Raw genomic sequence first — 19,399 nt, forward strand, 5'->3', positions numbered from 1 at the left:
TGAAGTGTCCTACAGAATGACAGCAAGCAGAGATCTAGAAAACCACGAGGAATTGATACAGAAAGTGTATTGGAAAATTGTCATTTTCATTACTCCAACCATATGAATTATTTGCAAAAAATGTGCATCATCTTTAATAGGAAGTTATTGAAAATGTGACCTATAGATCTGTAATAGGTTTGGCTTGCTCTGTCTGGAAATACAACATGAAGGGGAAATGAATATATAAAATATAATGGTCATGGTAACAACTGACATCGGCAGCAAACGCAGATTCTAGAATATCCTAATGACTGAAGTGTGAGCTACACCTATGTGATCCAGAGGTCACCCACACCTGGTGTCCACACGTGAATGTACCTTTCCTCCACAGACACTTCCTTTATCTGCTGATGAGGTTTGGTTCCTTCCATCTCTCGTATGCTCACTGCATAGATTTTAGTGGTGTAATCGATTGATTTCTCTCTTGCGACATCACTGTCATAACCTAGAATAAAATGAAGACATTTTCATCTGATTTTGTAAATGAAGAAGAAAAAACGTACAATATTAAAAATGTAGGAAGTTAAAAGGTAGTAGAAATTTTAAAATAACTAAGAGTAAAACTTGACATAAAATAAAAAATAATCATTTTTTACTTGTTAAATCCGCCAACATTTCTATTGCCACAACTTCACTGGTGCCGATCCAGCAGTGAGGATGTCATGTACATAATTCACATAACTATTGCAACCAATCACTGGCCTGTAACACACGTCTATAGGAGGACAATCTCTGTGTGACTTCTTTCCTGCTGCTGAAAAGGGAACCTGTCATCAGAAATTGGCCTAATAAACCACTACCAGTATGTTGTCAAGCAGTTGAACAGCTTCTAGATCATGTTTCTTTCATGACCCAGCCTAGTGGCATCATCCAGAAAATCAACTTTGAAGTTAGATATATAAAGTTAGGGAGGCGGAAAGTTTATCATTGAAGTCCAGCTCTCCCTGACTTTGAACACCTCCTTCCATGTGATTGACATCATGCACCGGACTTCAGGAGATCTGATCAATGATGTATGTCCCTGGACGCAGGACCATCAATTACAGTAAAGGGGGCATTTTAAGTCAGGGAAAGTTTGACTTTCCAGTTTACATCACACTTCAAAGCTGATTTTCTAGATGATAGCACCACACTAGGCCATGAAAGAAACATCATCTACAAGCTGCTTAGCTGCTTGACAACATACTGTTAGGGATTTATTAGGCTAATTTCTGATGACAGGTTCTCTTAAAGATAAGAGCCAGAATGGGGAGGTCCTCTCTATATAAATAAGCATGTCTACATTCCTACCTCCATCTTCCTCTGCATCTGTATCTGACTCTTCGCTGTCCACAGGTTTGCTCTCCAAGTTGCCGAAGGCCTCTCGTATCCAGATCATCAGCGCTGTATCTGCTCCACCTACGGTCAGCAGTGTTGAATCATCATATAACCATCTAACATTGGTCACATGAGCGCTATGGCCAACATATTTTTTGAATTTCGCATCACGACCCTGTAGTGTGAGACAAATAAAACTTATATATATATATATTTCTCCAGTATCGACTAACAAAAACAACAAGACTCAATGTATATATTTTTTTAATAAATAGTTCCTATAGATAGAAACTGCTTTTTACTTGGTGTTCCAGATACTGTAGCTAAGCCTTATTACCCGGAATATGACTTAGCTACAATTCCAGACAAAGCCTATGGATAAATGTAATAATGTTTTGAAATAAAGATCTTATTGCAGGGACCCTCAAAAGTCAAATGATCAGGGGTCTTCAGTCACAGAATGATTCTCACAGCAAAACTGTAAGACGTAGGAATTCAAGTAGCGTGATGGTCGTACATATAACTTGCTTCTTCATTCATTGCTTAAAGGGAACATGTCATCAGCAATTGGCCTGATAAACCACTTCCAGTATATTGCCAAGCAATTACATCTTCTAGTTTTTGTTTCTTTCATGGCCCAGTGTGGTGGCATCATTCAGAAAATCAACTCTGAAGTGAGATGCAAGTTGGTTGTATAAAGTCAAGGAGGCGGAGACATTGAAGTCAAGGTGGGGAGCTCTGAACGCTTCCTCCTCTGTGATTGACATTGTGCATTGGACTTCAGGAGATCTGGTTAGTGATGTCTCTGGATGCAGGACCATCAATTACAGTGAGGGGGGCTTTATGAGGAAGAGAGAGCTTGACTTCAGTGCTAAGGTCTCTGCCTCCTTGACTTTATACAACCAATTTACATCTCACTTCAAAGTTTATTTTCTGGTTGATGCCACCACACTAAATCCTGAAATAAACATGATGTTGATGGTGTTCAGCTGCTTGGCAACATACAGGTAGTGTATTATTAGGTCAATTTCTGATGACAGATTCCCTTTAAGGAACTGATGAAGACGGCTGGGTGCTGTCTTCATCAATCCCATAGACTTTGTATAGGTTGACAGTACAGATGCTCGAGAGCTGCTGCATTTTGAACCATCCTCATTGCACAGGATAGAGATCAAATACAATCCATTCAATCATTATACAAATTATTTAGCAGGCAAGGATATGCCCATTCACACAAAGGTTTGCAGGGAGGGTGAACTTGCCATTCAATGTCTAAGAGACTGGTGAAGATGCTTGCTATCTCCATCAATCCATCATAGACTTTACATAGCGAGGCAGTACAGGTGCTCGACAGATGCTGAATTTGAACCTTTCTCTATTGAGTATAACTATCAGTTCGGGTCCCAAACAGAACCTTAAATAACAATCCTTTTTTTCTTGGCAGGCACAGATATGTCAATTCACTAAGGTTTGTCAGAAGGGTGAAGCTTCATATTTGGCCACTGTCATTATTACCGTATATACATACATTACCTTTTATATTTATACATTTACCTTTACTGGATAGGAAAAGAGCTTCACAAAGCCAAAGTCATCTCCTGTGGCTAAGGATTTTCTGTCTTTGGTAAGAGAGGCAGCATTTACATCGGTCACGTCACTATGTGCAGGCCAGATTCCTTCACATGTGGGGCCAAGGACGCAGGTCCAGGAGTGCCATTCTATCCTCTCCATCTGCAACCAAGTAACTCACCGGTAACAACACAAACCATCAAATGTTATCAAACACAAGAACAGGAGATGACAAAAAATTTCTCAATATGGAGAATGATTGAGGAATCACCAAAATAAACGCTCCTACAAAAATTATTTTTACATATTCAGAGTTATTACCTCTGCAGATTTTATGGCATATCTTTTCCCCCTTGGAGCTTCAAAAAATAATTGTTCTTTGGCACCGGTATTAACTTGCAGCAATTTACCTTTACAAAAAGAGAGGGGAAACACTAGATTGTTATGGAAAGCAACAAAGTTAGAAATTAGGATCATTAACGATGATTTGTTAAATGTGGAGGGTGTTAGTTAAAAATGGGGCAAGTGCTGGAGCTGGAATGGAGGGGGAAAATAAAGATTTCCTTAAAGGGGTCGTAGCCATGTTCTCCCATATCCTGCGGGTATGGTTAAAGAGCTGATCTGTGAGGGTCCTACTGCTGGGACTAAGGGGGGTGACCCCTCCCCTCTCCGTAGAGATGCACATCGTACAGCTGTGCATTTGGGAAAGATAGGACATGTTCAATCTTTTCCCCGTGTATGGAGCAGTACGGTGTTACACGTGTGCGGCACCGTATCGCTCCGTGCACCTATTCTCGTCACAACATAGGGAATCCTGCTCTCTTTAATGGGTGAAGCAACAGGACAAGCATGGATCCTACTACCTCTCTTTTCAACAGTATGCAAGTCTCGGAAATTTCAGAGCACAGCGCTCAGCTACCTCCGTTACTCTCATAGAGAGTAAAGGTGATTGCCAGAGATAGGTGAGTGCTGTGCTTGGCAATTTTCAACACTCCCAATACTATTGTACAGAGTGGCAACAAGCACTTTCATCCTGCCGCTCCACCAATCAATGAGAACTGGACCCCCTTTCTCAGGATTGCTAGGGGGTCTCGTTCTCAAGAGGATTTCACCACTTAGAACCTCACCAATCAGCCAGTTATCCCCCATCTTGTGGATATAGGATAAATTGAAAAGTTGGAACAACCACTGTAAAGTGGTTAATTTGGCTAAAAATATTGATAGGTCCATAATATCAGAATAGTGGAGCTCCTACATATCTACATTTCTCATCAGCTGAGACACATAGAACAGAAAAGAAAGCAGACATCCCTGATCTCCTCATAGTGGTCAGACCAGGGTACTGCAGATAAATTTACATTCATTTAAGTGGGATCTCACCTGTAATGATCGGTTAAACCACTACAACAATACATCATATGATCACATCATGCAAACCACATCATGTAGAGATGCAAATTTACCTCTAGAGTCCCAGTCAATGTGGGTTATATAGCTGGATGCTCCTTTGCAGATACCAACTCTCTTACTTGTCAGCACATTATAGATGTCAACAAAATTATCATGAGAGGCTACGCCCAGATATTTTCCAGCATCTAAAAAAGACAAAAATATTGCAATACTCACATAGACCTCATATTCATGCAATGATAGGAGGCTTTGACTAAATGTATCCATGATAGAAGTGTAACCAGTTGTTACAAAGTATCGCTACACCAGGCATATAAAGAACAAACCACAAAAACCATTGAAAACCTATAAATCAGTAACTGCCCGCTTGTTAAACCTTCCCCACATTTACAACCTAATAGAAAATTATGCAGAAAATACAGATTTTTCAGTCGGGAGCAGAACTCTGTTTAATGAGAAATCCAATTTAGCTAATAGTGCTGTATGTAAATAACAATATGGCCCATGCAGTTCATGTATTCTGTATGTACATGTAATGTCATCTCATCACCTTGTAATTTACTTTACGATCACAATAAATGGTAACGGCACCATAAGTACATAAAAGCTACACAGCTTTCTCATTTACAGGCAGTCCCCGGGTTACATACAAGATAGGGTCTGGAGGTTTGTTCTTAAGTTGAATTTGTATGTAAGTCAAAACTGTATATTTTATAATGGAAGTTCTAGACAATTTTTTTTCTTTTGCCCGAGTGACAATTGGAGTTTCAAAATTTTTGGTGTAATTGGACCAAGGATTATCAATAAAGCTTCATTACAGACACCTTACAGCTGATCATTGCAGTCTGGGACTATAGTAAAGCATCCAGAGAGCTTCACCAGAGGTCACAGTGGGCAGAGGGGTCCGTCTGTAACTATGGGTTGTCTGTAAGTCGGGTGTCCTTAAGTAGGGGACCGCCTGTATAGTCAATTATCAGTGAATTCTTTGGCAACGCAAATCAGCCTTTCATAAAAAATACAATAATTGTTTTATTTCTAATTTTTTATTCTGTTTTCTATACATGATGATGGACATCAATTGTATGATGATGTCCATTAATGTCTATAGGCAGTGTGGGACTGACCCACCAGAGAATCAGAGGATCCTATGGTGGGTGCAGGCTGTCACTCAATACTGGACCGCTGAGGATTGTCGAGATACAACACAATTTGGAGGCTACTAGATTTATCTTCTTAGGAGTTGATGGAGGGCCCAAGGAACCTTAGTCCCACACTGTCTATAGGAGAGGTTTCTAGAAAATGCTTGGTCACCTGTATAGAGAATATTGTGCAGGTAAGGGGGAGCCAATGAATTATGACCATCACCTATTGTGAATGGTGGATGCTGAGCTGGGGTGATAATGAGATGAATACTGAAAAGTTATCTATGCAGAATAGGAAGCATCAGTCCATTATCAGATTTCATGGCCAATGTCTTGTATTTTAATGTGTTTTACTTTATTTGGATTATATTGGAGGAAACCTAACAATTTAAAAATAATTAGCTCATCATGAAATTTAAAAAAGACTTATAAAAATATTTTTAACTTCACTCTATTTCAACAATAGATCAAATTCCAGCCCCTTTTATCATTGACTGTCTAAATGATATGAAAACTATAAGAACTTTATAAAGAATCTTCTATACATTCCCTGGAGGTCAACTATGTCATTCTTTCCCCACCCATTAAATGGGTTTGCCCATGAAAAAAGTTCTAAAATTTTAATCTCCTAGTGATGTTTACACAATAAAGATAATTTTAAATGCCTTAATTTTACAATTTTACTCAGTTTGCTATTTTAACTCCTATAACTGAGGGATGGTCAGTGTGGGCGGGGAATCTCTAAGCAGACATTTCATAATCCCTCTGTGCTATGAGATGCTGTGTGCTTAGATTATCAGGGTACAGGGTTTATTTACACTTCCATTTAGCTTCTGAACATTCTACTAGTATCTGACACATAGAAAGAGAGATGAGAGATATCAGAGATGAGTGGATGAAATCCATGAAATTTATATATAACACAATGGGGCAGATTTATCAAGCTGTCTGAAAGTCAGAATATTTCTAGTTGCCCATGGAAACCAATCACAGCTCAGCTTTCATCTTACCAGTGCTCATGAATATTTCAAACGGGAGCTGTGATTGGTTGCCATGGGCAACTAGAAAAATTCTGACTTTCAGACAGCTTGATAAATCTGCCCCAATGTCAGCTCTGCTGTAAAGACCTTATCTGTAGCTAGCACACTGCGGCTGCTGCTTGCTGGCAAGAGGTGCCCGTGTCTGAGCTGATTTCAGCAAAAATCACTTCATCGCGCAAACAAGAGACAGAGTATTTATGAGAAAAATCCGACCATAGTCAGAAGATTTACAGTAGGATCCAGGGGCAACCAATATTGTGTACAGCAGGACTGATAGAGACAGGTTGTACTTATATCTCTGGAATGCTGTATTTTTGTTTATAACAGTGAATTAGAGAATAATGGGGCAGATTTATCAAGCTGTCTGGAAGTCAGAATATTTCTAGTTGCCCATGGCAACCAATCACAGCTCCCCTTTAAAATATTCATGAGCACTGGTAAAATGAAAGTGTAGCTGTGATTGGTTGCCATGGGCAACTAGAAATATTCTGACAGCTTGATAAATCTGCCCCAATGTGTTATTTTATTATCCTGAGTATATTTAAGAGCCTTGACTTTGTGGAAATACCCCTTAAACGTGTCTGCGTAGAATTTTAGATTAACACCTCTGCTTTTCACTTTAAAACTATGATTTAATAATTTAAGAAACACAGGCTCGGAGGGAACATCATTATATATTAAAAAGTATTTAACAACAAAACAAATTAGTAAATACAAGAAAAATATCCAATAAGTAAAAGCAAAAAAAAATAAAAATATGATGCAAGAGTAATTAATACCTGGAGAAAATTTTATATCCGATATCATCTCCTTCCTGTGGTGAAAGGAAACCATGTCTTCAAGAGTGTCAGCATTTACCACTATGAAGCTGCCATCGTTCAGGCCTACAGCTAAGGCTTTCCCATCTGGAGAGAAGGCACAGCATCGTCCGCCTAAAAAGTAACGGGTAACTTTTACAATATTTTGGAGGAAGAACTGCAATCTCTTTATAGTACCATCATAATTGAACTAATTTTAGAAATGGTACAATTAAAATCATACACTTTGTTCCTACATACTGACACTGAGGATGACCATACATATTAAGCCCCCTGATCCTGAGCTGGCTAAAAATCTAACAAGCATGAGGGCCTCATTGGAGTAAGACAAGTGGGGCATGTTGAATTTCAATGTGCCCAAACCATTTGTTTCAGAATCAATACTAGTGGTAAAAAATAGAACATGAACTACGTAAAGGGAACCTATAAGATAATCTAACCCACACTAACTAAACAAGTCTTTGAACACTGCAATTATACAGCAGTATACCTATCCTTATATTGTTCCTCCCTACGCCTGTAAAGTTCCACAAACTGTTCATAAAGTTGAATTCCCATCTATGCATATTCATGTTCTTCTAGCTAAGCCAGACTTTGACTGTGTGTGACTCACTGAAGTGAATTCCTGAGGGGGTTGAAGGAAAGACGCTGGCTGTGTGTGACTCACTGAAGAGAAATCAGCTCCCTCATTTACCCCACCCTCAGAAATTCTCTTCAGTGAGCTGCTCGTGCGCTGGAGTATGATATGCCTGCCGCTGCATATTCGTAGCAGGATACATCAAGAGGCTTCCGCCTCTTAATGTATCGGACAGGCTGAATGCAGCGTTTACTCTACGCCAGGCAGGGTCTGCCGTAGAAACAAACTCAGTCGACGACTTTTCACATGTGAAAAGTCGCCGGTGGCATCGAGTGCGCTGGGTGGGGGGCAGTAACGCCCGCGCCGGCACACTCCCTGAGGACTGCACCCTCCGCCCAGCCGGACATGTTTTCCCTTCACGAAGATGGCGGATTGGGCCAAATAAGCGCAAGTGCTAGCGATAAGCTAGCATTTGTGATTATTTCAAGGCCTCTGCGCCACGCCTTGATAAATATGCCCCAATGTCTGGGAGTGGGGAATGAGCGGGAGGCACTGCAGAGCAGGACATGATTATGCCAAACGCAGCTCAAAGAAAAGACAATGATCAGACTGACATGGGGTCATTTGCACATATGGTGAGTCAACTTTGCAAAGTTGTGGAATTTAAAATTTAACAGGCATGGGGAGGAACAATATATGGATAGTTGTGCTGCTGTTTAATAGCAGTTTTCAATTATATTTTTAGTTACTATGTGTTAGTTTAACTGCTCTCTTTAAAGACATGCATTTACTAATGATATATGGTGTTCTGGTGTATGGACAGTTGTAAACATTTACAACATGACATTGATTACATAACCTGAGCATAGGCCATCAATTGTAATCTTGGAAAAAAGTAGCCTTAAAGAGGACCTGTCACCGCGGAAAACCCACAGAACAAATGTGCCCCCCATAATCCTCCCCCCAGTCCCTTTCTCCCTAGCCGTGTTGTTTTTAATTTATGTGCAGTAAATTGATTTAACACGATCCGACCTCTTACCAAATAAGAGGTCGGATTGTGTATCTGGCGCGCTGACAGATGGCGTTATTCATTAGGGGGCGTGCCGACACACCCCCAGTACGCCCCCGCCAGCGAACACATTGTACGAGTAGCCGGCAGCATCGCGTACTATCAGCGGCTGTGGCCGAGCCGGGCTTCTTTACCGCTGCACGGTACAATGTGTCCGCTGGCAGGGGCGTGCCGACACACCCCCAGCACTAATGAATAACGCCGACTGCCAGATACACGATCCGACCTCTTATTTGGTAAGAGGTCGGATCGTGTTAAATCCAGGAGAAAGGGGCTGAGGGGAGGATTATGGGGGGCACATTTGCTCTGTGGGTTTTCCGCGGTGACAGGTCCTCTTTAAGGCCCTGCGCAAGAACAATGTATGAACTCTCTCCTTTCTCTATTCCCGCAGATTAAGAGAAGTCCTCGTCAATGATATCCATAAATTAGTTAATAATGTTCTGGAAAGTCCAGGAGATGCACAAAAAAACGGAGGACCAACTAAAGCCTTGGAAGTTGTCAAAGGTAACTGCACACCATCTCATAGCAACTGTAGGTCTGGCTTTCTACTTATGAGATTCAACTATCTCCTAATTGGACACAGGTACATCTGAATTAGTAAATGTGGACCGATGTCTTTTAAATAAAAGGCAGCAGAACCAGACATTAAAGGATATCTGCAACCAGGATAAAAGACCATTTGCAAATGAGCCTGAGGGGCTCCAGGCTCCAATAACACCTATAGAGTCTGGAGCCCCTCAGGCTCATTTGCATACAGTCCTTCATCCTGGTGGTAGATGCCCTTTAATATTTAATTGGTAACCCTATGCTTACCCTTTTTCAGCTTCCGCACAGCCAGCATGCGGTGTTGGGAGGAGAGTTCCCAGATTCGGAGTGTTTTGTCATCACTCACTGTGGCACTTATTGGTAGCTGTGGATGGGTTGCCAGGCCCCAGACTTCTCCTTCCATATGACCCTGTCATTGATAATAATGACAACAACAAAAAAATCAAGCCACATAGATCAGATCATCCTGCCAGAAGAACAGATTCATCAGCATTTATTTTTTATATGGATTGGTCAACAATGATTTACATATATATGAAAATGCAAATACGATACCTGCGCCAACAGAGAATAACGGGATATACTCTGTTGGCACAGGTATTGTATTTGTATTTTAGTTATTTATAGTGGTTTCCTTTATTGTGATCCATTCAGCTGTTTGGGTGCAGGTCACCATCCATAGATACTAGCGACACTACTAATACTCATAAAAATTTCTGGTAATTTGCGCCAAATCTGAAATAATCCTTTTTCTATATGAAAAAGTATTTGGTTCAATGTGTATAAGCAAATTCAATCAGAGACTTTGTATGTATGAGACATTCATTAGGGGCAAAGTATAAGTGTATATATTAAGCTTGCTTCTGGTGCTGTATTTTCTGTACAGAGCACAGTTCTGATGATGTAATTCTATACCATGCCTGGTTCTGATGCTACATTTCTATACAGTCCGCTTTTGATTCTGTATTTCCATAAAGAGCTCTATTCTGTTGCTCTATTTATGTATTAAAGGGGTATTCCTTTTTTTCGGCAAATGAATGTTATTGTTTGTATGATGAAAAATTATACAACAATTATACAGGTGCACGGCTTCTTACAGTCACAGAGAGTAACTAGAGATGTGTGATATAACGAGCCGTGCACCTTTGTGACCATGGTCAGATTTCGGTCCACTGGTAGAAAACATAGAAGCTTTAACCTCGACGGAGCTCAGACTATTTTGGCCTTTTGGACGCGGTCCCATTTTTCAAATCCCCCCTGTGTCACTATAAGTGCTTATAGCTTTGGAACGCTACGAGATATCCAGGGGATTTTGAGACTGTTTTCTTGTGACACATTGTACTTCAAATTTGTTTAAAAATTTGGATGATATCTTTTGTGTTTAGTTATGAAAACAAACTAAATTTGGCAAAAATTTTGAAAAATTCTTTATTTTCAAAGTTCTAAATTCTCTACTTTTGAGGCGGATAGTCATAGCACCCAAATAAATTCAAAACTTTCATTTCCCAAATGTCTGCTTTATGTTGTCATGGTTTTTTAAGATTCCACATATTTTACTAGAATGTTATAAGGCTCAGAATTTGGGTGCCATTTTTAAAATTTATTGGAAAATCAGGAAAATTTTTAGATGGACCTGCTCAACTTTTAATTGACTGTAAGAGGCCTAAATAATAGCGAGACTCGTAATTTAGTTAAAACAAAACGGAGCTGCGGTCTACAAATTGTAATATTTTTTGACTATACATTAATTTTGGATGGAAAATTAAACATTTGAAATGGATTAAATGAAAAAAGGCTCCACAAAGATACCTACCCAATTTCTCCCGAGTACACTGATGCCCCATATGTGTGGGCAAAAAAATCCTGTTTAGGATAGGAATGAGCTGCTGTTTTATCAGTAATGATGTAACCCTGTGTTTTGTAATGATGAGTATTTCCACGGCTTTCCAGAACACCGTAATTACATCTAATAGCTTCTTCATTTTATGCGGAAGTCAATACATGTCCTCATTGATGTAATCAATCTACAAAATAATTCTATTTCCCCTCCGCTAATTGTATTATTGCTTCATCTACATTGGGCTTGTTTTTGCTCACTAAGCAGATAGGCAATTACATTATGAGAGTCCTACCCGAGCATCCGCAGCGTCCATAAAACATGCCATATACTGGACTCCAGAGGCGCGGGTGACTGAATGCATGAAAAAGACGACTGCATGCATGTGTTACGTGTTTTGTGTTCCCCGATTGTCTCTGAGATGCTGATTTATCATGGAGCGGCCTCATTCTGGCAGGTTCATGCAGTACTGTATAACACGTTGTCACGCTCGGTCTCTTCAGTGTCAAATCCTAGGGAAGCTCTGTCTCATGAGTGTGTCTGCGCTCACATCAAACTCCTTGCTGTCTTTATGTATAAGGAAATTTTTTGTGATCTCTGCAGATACAAGTATACTTGCTAATACAAAACAGTCCAGCGCTGTAGTCTGGGATATAGAAATACCTATATAAATATGAATGAACATTGCAAGGCTTCGGGCCATGAACACCGCTCTGAAATGTACAAAGAGAAATGCCACTTTATATAAGGCAAGATATAGATTGTGTCTTTACATATCACTTTGGCTCCATTTCTGGGTCGCCTCTTGGTCTGGGTCTGAGCTCCTGTTGTCTCCGTTTGCATAAATGTTTGTCCTGACTCTTCGGATCCTGTTGGTCTTCCCTCTGTTCTGTTGTGCAAGTTCTCTGGCTGTCATACTATTGCCATGTAAGTGATGTCTTAATATTTTGGGATGGAATCCTAAAACTTGTATGGGAAGACGGAAGCTACGGACCAGATTAGAAGTGACCATCGCAATTCAATGGGTGGCAAACAAACTTGCAGAAAATGAGTCTAATAGCAATTGTAGAAAAACTAAGTGTGATAGGGTTCTAAGCAGTGGTTTTAATAAGTATTTCTGCCCAGGTTTTCCAGGTGTTGCCACTTTAAAGGACATCTACCAACAGGATGAAGGATTGTAAACCAAGCACACGGACATAATGGTGTGCGCTACCTCTGGTAGGATCTGCTCTTCTTTAAAACTTTCTATGCCTTTGACTTTATGAAAAAAAGGCTTTAACAATTATGCAAATGATCCTGGGGGGCTCCAGGCTCCATAAATGCTGGAACCTATAATTAGCATAATTTTAAAAGCCTTTTTTTGTGAAAACTAGGGCATAAGAAGCTAAAAGAAGAGCAGATCCTTCCAGAGGGGGCGCACACCAGTATGTCAGTGTGCTTGATTTGCAATCCTTGTTCCTCATGGTAGATGTCGTTTAAGTTCATCCTAAAAATATTATGTTCAGAATCTTTTGTCACGCTTATGGACTGTTTCCAACAACAACCATCAGAACTGCAAATTGAGCTCTAAACTATAATACACGCTGTAAACTGCTCTATGTATGTAATGCCCATAGTATATATAAAATGTTACAAGATTTAGTGAAAACATACAATAATAAACAGTGAAACAGTGAAAATACTTTACCTGAACAAGTAATGTTATCGGACCACTTTTGTCGATTTCTAAAACTTCTCCATTCTTGGTCCCAACTAGTATGTGTCCATGTCCCAAAGTGATGGCACGAATTGAAGGATTATCTTCTAAGAGCAAGCCTACAAAACAAGTATTAAGGAACTGATAAACAATGACAGGCCTGTATGTAATGTAATCATTGGGGGGCTATATGTAATGTAACAATGGCGGGCCTGTAAGTAATGTAACCATTGAGGGGAGGCTATACGTAAAGTAACAATGGAGTCACTATATGTAATGTAACAAATGGGGGGCTATATGTAATGTAACGATGGCGGGCCTGTATGTAATGTAACCATTGGGGAGGGGCTATATGTAATGTAACGATGGAGTCGCTATATGTAATGTAACAAATGGGGGGGGGGCTATATGTAATGTAACGGTTATGGGGGGCCTAGATGTAATGACTTATATTGCAATGCACTAATTGGGGCTTATATGCAATGCACTTATTTGGGGTTAGACTATATTTATTGTATTAATATATGCAATACACTGATTTTGCAGGGCTGTATGTAATGTACTAATTGGGGGTGGGCATATATAATGTACTAATTTGGGGCCCCATATATAATATACAAATTTGGAAGGGCCTAGATGTAATGTACTAATTTAAAGGGGGCTATATGTATAGTATTGATTTGGGGGGGGGGGAGTGAATTAATATTTTTGGGGGAACTATATTTGTGTGGTCACCTCTGTATACAAATGGCAAGTGGTGTTGAGAGTGGCGATTTTTAGGAGATTATACAGAATAGTAATTACCGTATATACTTGTGTATAAGCCGAGTTTTTCCGCACAAAAAATGTGCTGAAAAACGTCCCCTCGGCTTATACATGACCCAATATCCAGCTATAAAGAGTAAAAAAAATAATAAACTTATATACTCACCCTCCGGTGGCCCCGATGTGCAGTGCTGCACCCCCGATGTCCGCGCGGCTTGTCTTCAGGCGTCCGCGCCGCTTATCTTCAGGCTTCCGCGCCCGTCTTCTTTCTTCTGCTGGGCGCCGCCATGTCTTTCCCCCGGGCGGCGCCTAGTATGACGTCAGCAGCAGCGCGTCACACTAGGCGCCGGCCGGGAGAGAGCAATGGCGGAGCCCAGCAGAAGAAAGAAGACGGGCGCGTAAGCCTGAAGACAAGCCTCGCGGACGCCTGAAGACAAGCGGCGCGGACATCGGGGGAGCAGCGCTGCACATCGGGGCCACCGGAGGGTGAGTATATAAGTATATTTTTTTTTAATGCTGGGGGCAAGCTGTATACTACTGGGGGCAAGCTGTATACCACTGGGGGCAGGCTGTATACCACTGGGGGCAGGCTGTATACCACTGGGGGCAGGCTGTATACTACTGGGGGCAAACTGTATACTACTGGGGGCAAACGTTATACTACTGGGGGCAAACGTTATACTACTGGGGGCAGGCTGGGGGCAAGCTGTATACTACTGGGGGCAAGCTGTATACTACTGGGGGCAGGCTGTATACTACTGGGGGCAGGCTGTACACTACTAAGGGCAGGCTGTATACTACTAAGGGCAGGCTGTATACTACTGGGGGCAGGCTGGGCTGGCTGTATACTATAGGGGGCTGGTTGGCTATATACTGGGGGGGGGGTCTGTGACCAATGCATTTCCCACCCTCGGCTTATACTCGAGTCAATAGTTTTTCATAGTTTTTGGTGGTAAAATAAGGGGTCTCGGCTTATACTTGGGTCGGCTTATACTCGAGTATATACAGTAATGGGGGACAAAATATCTAAAGGATTGCATGCATTTTACATAAAATTATTGATCAGAAGTGCAATATCTGTAAAAAAAGAATGGACCCTTATATAAAACATAAATCATTAGAGGGAACTTCATATAGATACATTAATTCATTTACATATATTCTGTAATTATTGGGAGAATACCGTATATTGCAATATACTTGTCACGGGTGCCTCTGTGACCCCCCTCCCGGGTCGCAGGGGCACCCGTGCCGCGGTCCATGGCTGCCCCGGTCCCCCGGCATCTTACTTACCCCGTCCCGTTCCCACGCCGACTCCGGCAGCACGGCGCGCGCGTCCCCGCCTCCTAGGGCGTGCGCGCGCCACCTTTAGCAAATTTAAAGGGCCAGTGCGCCACTAATTGGCGCTGGCCATTTTCACCAAATCTACTTAAGCCTGCCTCTTCCTGTATCTCTTGCCGGATCTTTGTGCCTCACAGCCTGAGAGAAAGCTTTACTGCGATTTGCCTGCGTTCCTGTGTATCCTGCGTTCCTGTGTCTCCTGTGTCCCTCCGTGTTCCTGTGTTACCTGAGCTCCTCTGTGTTTCCGTGTTCCTGTGTTCCTCCGTGCTGCTGTTCTGTGTTCCCGTACCCCTCTGCTTGGACCTCCTGTTGCTGACCCCGGATTGAACCCTGACGTTGCATCTCTGCCGCCTGCCCTGACTCTGTGCCTGGACTTTGACCACGAGATTGACTGCCGTTCTTGTACCTCAACCTTAGCCGCCACTGCAGACAAGTCACGCCTGAGGAACGACCTGGTGGTACCACGCCGCAGCTTGTCTAACCCGCTTTGCGGCGGGCTCTGGTGAAAACCGGGTACCACTTAGACTCCGGTCCCAGGTAGTGACTTGAGTCATCGTCTGCAGTGGTCCAGTGGATCCACTACCCGCAAACCTGACAATACTGAGGGTGGCAATGTAATTTTTTTGCTTATGGGTGTGTATATTTTATATATGTGTGGGGCGTAGCGTGTTCAGTTGTAGGGGGTAATGTTATTTATGTTGTGGGGCATTTCTGTTATACAGGTGACACCATGCTGTAAGTGACTGTGGTATTTTTACTTGCGCAGTGTGGAGATGTGCTGAGTGGAGCTGAAGATATCTGGGGTAAAATTCTGCATCCAGTCATGGCACTTCTGGAGCTAAAGTCATCATGAACTACTTGACCCAAAGGAGAAGACTTGTCACCTGTGAGGTACCAGATGCCACTTTAGCCTGTGTCAGATGAGTCCAAATGTGAGTAAAATCTTCTAATGTGTGACAACCCTTAGGACACATTCACACAGACCAGATCCTGGGAGTATCGCCAGATGTAGAAAGGAAAGCCGACTGACTCTATGACACTATGCTCACCACACGGTGACCGGTTCCCATAAACCTCTACGGCGGCTGGCCACAAATTGTGCGTCCTGATGACGGGGCCCTATACAGACGTGTGCGTGAAGCCTTAGCCTGTGATTTGTTATATTTATATGTAACAGTAACTTTCATTCCACTTACAAAATACTCCCTTATAAAGTATTTTATAAAAAAAATTGTACAATGTTTGTACCCACTGTAGAATGGGGCTCTTGTTTATGGGTTTTCTGTCATGTACTGCCCTCTCAGGTGATGCATTAGTCATAAAGTACGGTATCAACCGGACTGCATCCTCACATTTTTATGGGAACATATGATGGAATTGTTATATGAGCGAATTATAAATATATTCAGTCCACATAATCCTAAAGATGTGAGGATAACGTCTCAACTCAATTCATGTAATTGTATTCCAATCTTTTACCTTTCGAAGTAGAAGATATTGCAGATCTTTTAATGGCGTATGTCTTTAGGCACCTTTCGAATGTATCATCCCAGAGCTCCACCACTCCGTCCTTTCCTCCGGTTACAAAACCCTGTCATGTAAAAGTATGACCAGTAGCCATAATTAGTATTTATCAAATATACATCTGCAAGGTTACATTCCTGCGCCCTCCATTGTAAGGATGGATAAGGGATATCCTTTAAATAGAGGGCTAGGGCGTCTCCAACTATATGCTCATACACGTTTATATATCGTTCTGTTCATCTCCTTTGCCCTGAAAGTGACCATAGGCATCAGCCAGTGATTGGCTGCTGATGTTCTGGATGTCTCCTTAGTGAGGTAACAACTCTCAGCGGAGGCCAGGGCTGGATGTAATACTTTGTGTTTCTATTCCATTGACTATTAAGGCCTCCGCTGAGCATATACATTGCATGCTGCATCTTTACATCCTGTATTTCTGTATGTGAGGTACACTGAGCAGACACAGTCAAAAAGGATGCCTCCATCTGCCAGTATGAGTCTATGGATATGCCGTATACAGCTTCCCTGAGCGTATCAAAAACATAAGATGTGAATGTAGCCAAAAATTCTACCAAATTTATTTTAAATACATACAGAGATCTGAAACACATGTGTTTTTTGCCGACTGGTTCATACAGAAATCATAAGAGAATTCTTACATCCAGGAACGCCATTAAGAAATTCAGGGCCACTGCCAAATTTTGTGGCCCCCCCTACAGAATGATCATCCACCCCTGTGTACACAGTGAGGTCCCCGCACCTGGAAAAGGAGGAAGGTTTTCTTGACTTGGGGCCCCTTCTCCTCCTTGGGGCCCCCTGAGCACAGTCACGCTAAACCCCCCTGAAGACAGCCCTGCTTACATCTGCTTACAGGGTCTGCGCACACAGTTTGGAACCTCCATGAGCCAATAACGTTTCGATGTGTGAGACTTAGTGCAAAACTGTTCGATAAATCACTTTGATGTTCATTTGCGTTTGACACTAACTATATAAGTGGATAAGGGAAACATCCACATAAATCACAAGTCTCAAGCAAATCAATAGTCAATTAAATAAAATTATTTATCTATGTTTATTTCAGTTAAGAACCTTAATTTCCACTCCCTTGCCCAGAACTATAACCAGATGACACTGTACGTATAAAGATGTTTTCACCTTATCCAATGCGTACATGGCAAATACAGGTCCGTCATGGGCCTTAATGGTTTTAAGGAGGAGGACGTCTTTCCAGACATAAATGTCGCCTGTCGCTGCTCCAGAGAACACCAAGTCTTCTGACCGTCCATAGGACACACACATCATTGTCTCTAGCTTTCCGACATTTCCAAAAGTTCCCCGTTTTGCGGTAAATCCCCCTCCTGTCAAAAAATATTTGAGACTTTAAAAGAACAGAATCAAGATGCCGTGAGTATGCAAGACATCCCAGATTTAATCATAAACGTTTTTTCAGCAAGGAACGGCCCGACATTCCTCCTCCATTTAGCACAAATCTTATTTGCAACTGCCAGGAAATGTGAAAGGAAACTAAAAGGTATTGAAATCCCCATTGAATTGAATGGTTGACGCTTTTCTCCCTGCATGCTGGATAGATACTGAATGGGCTCCGGAAATGGTTTTTGTGATCTTAGTTTCTCCATAATTCTAGAAATATCAATCTTCTAATTAAAAAGACTAGGGGGGAGGGGCGTCATAGTGAAAGCAAAAAGCTGAATTTGTGCTAAAATACCGTCCTAGGTATAATAGGATAAAAATATATTAAACAATATGTGAATAATGAATAGCTCCATCAGATATTACATACAATAGTATTGATATGCTGGTACCACACTATAATTTATTTAAAAAACTAAAAAGACAATGGGGGAGATTTACTTACCCGGCCCATTCGCGATCCAGCGGCACGTTCTCGGAACAGGATTCGGGTCCGGACGGGATTTATGAAGGTAGTTCCTCCGTCGTCCACCAGGTGGCGCTGCGGCGCTGAATATCATCTGAACGGGCCGGAATACACCGAGCTGGACCAGGTGAAGGTAAGCACTTCCCAAGCGACACATTTTCGGTTTTTGAATGCGGTGGTTTTTCCGAATACGTCGGGTTTTCGTTCGGCCACGCCCCCCAATTTCCGTCGTGTGCATGCCAGCGCCGATGCGCCACAATCCCGGGGCAATTCAGGTACAATCGGCGCAAATCGGAAATATTCGGGTAACACGTCGGGAAAACGCGAATCGGACCCTTAGTAATTGACCCCCAATATTACTTATATCAAGAATATCCACACATGAAAATACAATTTAAAACATGAGGTGCCCCTCATCCCAGCAAACAGGGGCATAACTTGAGGGGGTGCAGAGGTTGCGATTGCAACCGGGCCCAGGAGGTTTAGGGGGCCCATAAGGTGTCACTTTCCAATATGAGAAGACTAGTACTATGAACCATACATTATAGTCAGGGGGCCTGGCACAGTATTTGCACTGGGGCCAATCAGCTTCAAGTTACGCCACTGCCAGCAAATCTCCCTTCCAAGTACTGTCCAGGCTCAACCTTACTTTGCATCTGAGATCAGACCCTAATTTTCATCTACATGAAACTCCAAGATACTTTATCGGCCAAGACCACCCTGAATCCATTCTCTTCTGATCTCAGAAGCAAAGCAGGGTAGGGCCTGCAGAGTACTTGGAAGGGAGGCCTCTTGGGGAGAGGGGCACCAAA

General features: G+C 41.9%; 1 protein-coding gene across 5 annotated transcripts in view; it reads right to left on the minus strand.

Annotated features, from left to right (window-relative positions):
• The window catches only part of EML6 (EMAP like 6), a 119,856-nt gene that overhangs the window by 41,751 nt on the left and 58,706 nt on the right, over window positions 1-19,399 (minus strand). For all 5 annotated transcript variants that reach the window (XR_011854043.1, XM_072140545.1, XM_072140543.1 and 2 more), the window contains exons 18-27: window positions 17,846-18,048; window positions 16,649-16,760; window positions 13,055-13,182; window positions 9,798-9,939; window positions 7,300-7,452; window positions 4,392-4,523; window positions 3,250-3,338; window positions 2,914-3,090; window positions 1,333-1,534; window positions 361-487 (exon numbers count right to left, since the gene is read on the minus strand). Coding sequence is in view for 4 of the 5 variants with exons in the window: in XM_072140545.1 (XP_071996646.1) it covers window positions 361-487; window positions 1,333-1,534; window positions 2,914-3,090; window positions 3,250-3,338; window positions 4,392-4,523; window positions 7,300-7,452; window positions 9,798-9,939; window positions 13,055-13,182; window positions 16,649-16,760; window positions 17,846-18,048 (1,465 nt within the window). In the remaining variant the exon portion in view is untranslated. The remainder of the gene's footprint in view (window positions 1-360; window positions 488-1,332; window positions 1,535-2,913; window positions 3,091-3,249; window positions 3,339-4,391; window positions 4,524-7,299; window positions 7,453-9,797; window positions 9,940-13,054; window positions 13,183-16,648; window positions 16,761-17,845; window positions 18,049-19,399) is intronic.

The sequence above is a fragment of the Engystomops pustulosus genome, chromosome 3, assembly GCF_040894005.1.
Source record: "Engystomops pustulosus chromosome 3, aEngPut4.maternal, whole genome shotgun sequence".
NCBI classification, from domain to species: domain Eukaryota; kingdom Metazoa; phylum Chordata; class Amphibia; order Anura; family Leptodactylidae; genus Engystomops; species Engystomops pustulosus.